This window comes from Octopus sinensis, linkage group LG8 (assembly GCF_006345805.1).
Source record: "Octopus sinensis linkage group LG8, ASM634580v1, whole genome shotgun sequence".
Taxonomy (NCBI): domain Eukaryota; kingdom Metazoa; phylum Mollusca; class Cephalopoda; order Octopoda; family Octopodidae; genus Octopus; species Octopus sinensis.
The window spans coordinates 38,055,898-38,062,056 of NC_043004.1; the positions used below are offsets into that span (position 1 = coordinate 38,055,898).

General features: G+C 35.7%; 1 protein-coding gene across 1 annotated transcript in view; it reads right to left on the reverse strand.

Annotated features, from left to right (window-relative positions):
- LOC115215081 (PR domain zinc finger protein 1-like) overlaps window positions 1–6,159 on the reverse strand; it is a 101,776-nt gene that overhangs the window by 9,598 nt on the left and 86,019 nt on the right. The window contains exon 4 of the mRNA XM_029784241.2: window positions 1,247–1,526. Within this exon, the coding sequence (XP_029640101.1) occupies window positions 1,247–1,526 (280 nt within the window). The remainder of the gene's footprint in view (window positions 1–1,246; window positions 1,527–6,159) is intronic.

The following is a 6,159-nucleotide window of genomic DNA, read 5'->3' on the forward strand; positions in this document are numbered from 1 at the left end:
TTATCGATTGCATTCTCACATGGAATCGATTTTTGTAATTTTTTGAAGACTTATACACGTCCTGATACCGTTGGTATCTACATAAAAAAATTGAGCGCAATCGGATGGAGGATGCCGGAGATCCTAGAAGACACACACACAAACAGAACGGATTTTATATAATAGATCTGTCAGCGATACTTGTAAATTATTTTGTTTACTCATTGTCAATGATGTTTCATGATTGTGACAGAGTGGAATTATATATGAATTCCAGGAAAGATTCGCACCTACATAACTGATAACATTTGAATGCCGTGTATTACGTTTCACATCGGAACAAAGGTCCAATATTTTTAATGCAGAGCTTAGTTAAACAGTATATGATTGGTGGCGAGCTGGCAGAAACGTTAGCACGACGGGCGAAATGCTTAGCGGTATTTCGTCTACCGTTACGTTGTAAGTTCAAATTCCGCCGAGGTCGACTTTGCCTTTCATCCTTTCGGGGTCGATAAATTAAGTACCAGTTACGCACTGGGGTCGATGTAATCGACTTAATACCCATGTCTGTCCTTGTTTGTCCCCTCTGTGTTTAGCCCCTTGTGGGTAATAAAGAAATAGGTATATATTTTACTGATTCTAAGCAGATAAATGTTGCATTTGGTTCTCGCTGATTTGAACTCCGTCCTTAGCTAAACAAAACTAAATTTACTACTTCTTCTAACTCACTGGTGTATCAGTCTATTAAATTCCAGTTGCTTGAGGCACACACACACACACACTCACACATGTCGAAGGTTTTGTGAGCGAGAAATATACGCAGTACAGTAATCCCTCGACTATCGAGAGTGCTACGGTCCAACCCTGCCCACCTCACGCGATAGGTGAAAATCCGTGAAGTAGACACAGTACTGTACTGTATATTTTTTTTTTAGTATTTTTATAATTTGTATATACTTATTTTATTATAAATGCAAAACAACACCACAGAGGAAATATTTTGAAACCGCGATATGTGAACCGCAATATGGCGAGTGACTGTCTTTCTTAACGTAATTTGTTATATATGTGAAGTAAAACTGCTTTAAAGAATTATTTAATAATGAGTATATGTTGAAATGTAGACACATTGATATATGTGTGTGTGTGTGTGTGTGTGTGTGTGTGTGTGTGTGCATGTGTGTATGTGTATATGTGTGTGTGTGTGTGTGTGTGTGTGTGTGTGTGTGTGTGTGTGTGTGAAAGCGGTACGACTCTTAAAGTTTACCTGATAGAATAGTTGTCGTTTCATGTTGATAGTGGCCACGGATCATCAATGATGAACACATACTTCGATGTATCCGTTCTCCATAGTCTTCACAGAACCATACCAGTAGTTCGGTATCCGGAGGAACCGTCTTGATTGTATAGAAATAAATGTCTGTACCGATCTGGCAAGCTACCAAATTCTGTTGACGCGTACTGAAAGCGAAGTTCACGTAACGCATCCAGTTGCTGTGAGATTCACGGCTTACATCGACTGACTGCTGGACGCCATGTTTGTATATCTAAGTATAAAAAAATCAGAAAATAGAAAATATTTAGAAAATCAATTATATTGAAGGACATAACAATATTTAGTTTGTTCGTTATGTAGTTAATCGTCTCAATTTTCAAAATAGATTTTGTGTAAGTATTCCGGATGTGTTGGTTATAAATTAAAAAAAAAATTTCGAACTAAACCTCATCATCAGGGAGGAAATATTTTGTAACGTTTACATCTACACTACTTTTCGCTCGGCTTCATCTCCACTCGTTATGTGGTGGATAATTTCTTGATATTTAAACAGAAGTGCAAATGTGTGGTATGCTCCTGTTGGTCAGCTATCAAAAGGGAGACAGTCTCCTATAGATTAAGATAAGTTGAAGCAGATTTGAAAGTGTGGAATATACATCAAAGAGTAAAGAAGGTGTGCAAAGCATAACATTTAATATTTTTTTCTACCCGTTATAAAAGTTCATAAACTTTCTACTTGCTGGTAGGCGTTGGAGTGGCTGTGTGGTAAGTAGCTTGCTTACCAACCACATGGTTCCGGGTTCAGTCCCAATGTGTGGCACCTTGGGCAAGTGTCTTCTACTATAGCCTCGGGCCGACCAATGCCTTGTGAGTGGATTTGATAGACGGAAACTGAAAAGAAGCCCGTCGTATATATATGTGTGTGTGTGTGTGTTTGTGTGTCCCCCCAACATCGCTTGACAACCGATGCTGGTGTGTTTACGTCCCCGTAACTTAGCGGTTCGGCAAAAGAGACCGATAGAATAAGTACTAGGCTTACAAAGAATAAGTCTGTTTCATCCTTCTTTTGAATTCTCAGCACGGCAAGAGTTAAGACAAGCAAATCGGCATTTTACGTAGTTATACAATTGAACTAAATCAAGGAAATGTATTCCTAAAAAAAGACGCATAATCTTTAATCCATTGGGTCATTGATGCATACATTTTTCTTGATATATATTTATGTGCACCTCCATTAATGAGTTATCTAATGACGATCAGTGTTCAAACCGATTAAACGTACTTTATCTGTAAATATTGACATATTTTCAGATTTAACCTTGTACTTATTAAACTTAAAAATTAGCATTTTGTCGTTAATTAAACACCTGATTTATGCATTAACCGTTGTAATCAGCACATCAAATGAAAGGAAATTGACTTAAAGAAATTAAACAGAAAAAAAAAAATTATAAGTAAATAAATAAAACAAATCTTAACAGGAAATTGTTGGAGTGATTTTGAGAGAGCGTATTTGTGTGTGTCTGTGTGCCAGCGTGTGCCAGTGTGTGCCTGTGTCAGGGTTGGTGAAACGAGGTGCGCATCCATGCATGGAATATAAATCTCGTGTTTGAGTATGTGTGTTACAGCGATCATTATACTATACATTGTTACAATATACAAGAATTTTACTCTCTCTCTCTCTCTCTCTCTTTCTGTATATATGTGTATAATATACATACATATATATATACATATACATATATATGTTAGTGCATGGCTATGTGGTTAGAACGACGGGCTCACAACCATGAGGGAGTGAGTTCGATTCCCGGACCGGGCTGTGTGTTGTGTTCCTGAGCAAGACACTTTATTTCTCGTTCACTCAACTGTAGGAACCATTTGCGACGTCACTGGTGCCAAGCTGCATCAGCTGTTACCTTTCTTTTGGATAACATCGGTGGCGTGGAACGGGGAGGCTGGTACGCTGGTCTTCCATAAACAATCTTGCTCGGACTTGTGCCTTGGAGAGTAACTTTCTAGGTGCCAATAACATGGTCATTCACCCTTTATATATACATGCATACATACATACATACATACATACATACATACATACATATATGTGTGTGTTTGTGAACGTGCATACCCTGATAATCACCAGATCCTTATTTCAATTCCGAGGCCGGGCGATGCGTTATGTTCGTGCGCAAAAACACTTCACTTCCCGTTGCCTTGCGATCATTTCCACTCCTGGTATGTGGCGCATCTTGTATAGCGAACGTCGATTTGATGGACGAAGTAAACTAATGAAGAAGACAAACATTTGATCACTATAAACAAATCACCCGTGCAAATTGTTCTACAAGAACCGACAGTAAAAGTCATCACGTATGTATGTATGTATGTATGTATGTATGTATGTATGTATGTATGTAATGTATGTATGTATGTATGCATGCATGCATGCATGTATGTATGTATGTATGTATGTACGTACATACATACGTGATGAACTTTACTGTCGGTTCTTGTTGAACAATTTGCACGGGTGATTTGTTTATAGTGATCAAATGTTTGTCTTCTTCATTAGCTTACTTCGTCCATCAAATCGACGTTCGCTATACAAGATGTGCCACATACCAGATGTGGAAGTAATCGTAAAGTAACGGGAAATGAAGTGTTTTTGCGCACGAACATAACTCATCGCCCGGCCTCGGAATTGAAATAAGGACCTGGCGATTATCAGGGTATGTACTTTCACACACACACACACACACACACACACACACACACACACACACACACACACACACACACACATACACACACACACACACACACACACATACACATACACATGTACGCACGTATGTGTCTTTCTTATATATGTGTGCATATGTAAATTTCTTTATATTCATCAATATATGTATACACACACAAATATATATATATATATAATATATATATACATACATGCATACATACATAATAATAATTAATATATATAATAATGTATATACATGTATATATGTATGTAAATATATATATATATATATATATATATATATCTATATACGTATATATATATAATATATATATATGCACATACATGTGCACGTGTTTGTATAATATACATAGATATGTAGTTTTAGATATATTAATAAAAATATACCGTATTATTAGTAGAATATAATCACAAATACACACATACGTACATACATACATACATACATACATACATACATACTACATACATACATACATACATACACCTTGATAGTTTCTTTTTCCTTCTGCATGATAGAGTTGAATTCTCAACAAGAAAGAAATGATAAGCAATGTCAATTGGTGTCGGCCATTTAACCGACGGCAAGCCTCATTTGATGAAGTTAATAAGAATTGTTACACGTTGCAAGGCTTTCAATACGGTGATATTTATGAATGATGTAAATGAATGAGTGTTATTTATAAACAGAATGCTATCTGAACTTCATAGCTAGAAATAACAAAAGATATTCATATATGATTGCTTGAAAGAAGCAATCAGTCATATACCGTTGGGAAATTTTTACACATAGTTACTTATACAAGCAAACAGAAGGGTTGGCATTTGTTGGTCTGGCAGCATTCACATTTATAGAGTCTCCATCTAACTCAAATATTTCCGACTGACATACTATAATGATATCTGTCTCCCTGTCTCTTAGTTTCTTTTTGTATGAATATGATGTATGTATTATGTATGTATGCAAGTATGTGAGTATGTATGTATGTATGTATGTATGTATGTATGTATGTATGTATGTATGTATGTATGTATGTACATGTATATATATATATATATATATATATATATACATATATATATATATACTTACACAAATTCACATACACATATATACACATTGCTCTTTGTTACTCTTTCTCTATCTCTCACTATCGATCTATTTATCTATGTGTATGATATATGATATAAACGCATGTATGTATATATGAGTGAGCTTGTATGCGCGTGTGTGTGTATATACAGACTGAAGGGTAGTTAGATAGTCAGAGAGATAGATAAATCGATCGATAGATACATAGATTTATAGCTAGTTAGGCAGATAGACGGAAAGACAGACAGACAGATAGATAGATATATAAATAGATAGATAGATAAATAGATAGATAGATAAATAGATAGATAGATAGATAGATAGATAAATAGATAGACAGACAGACAGACAGACAGACAGATAGATAGATAAATAGATAAATAGAAAGACAGACAGACAGACAGATAGATAAATAGATAGACAGACAGACAGACAGACAGACAGACAGATAGATAGATAGATAGATAGATAGATAGATAGATAGATAGATAGATAGATAGATAAATAGATAGACAGACAGACAGACAGATAGATAGATAGATAGATAGATAGATAGATAGATAGATAGTTAGATTGATTGATAGATAGATTGATAGATATATAGATAAATAGATAGATAGACAGACAGACAGACAGACAGATAGATAGATAGATCTGCGTGTTATGACTCAGGCAAAAAGACAAACAATCTCATAGGAAATGTGCTGAGAAGAAGACATGCATATTGGCCGATGGAGAAAAGACAAAATTACACAGAATTTTATGATTTTTTTTATCTGAGTATTTTGTATGGCTGTATTTGTGTGCATGCTTGTACGTGTGTTTGTATATGTGCATGCGTAGGTGTGTATGTGATGCGTAGCTTTTTCGTACGCATGCGTGTACATGACTGTGTGTGCTTGTATGCGTGAATGCTCATGTGCAAGCGTGAGTGCATTTTATATTCTTTAATACAGCAAGTTCGTATTGGCGGTGGGCCTCATATTTATTTTGGAAGCTGTCTTTTTCTCTCACCATCTCTCTAGCCCCTCTCCTACGCTCTGA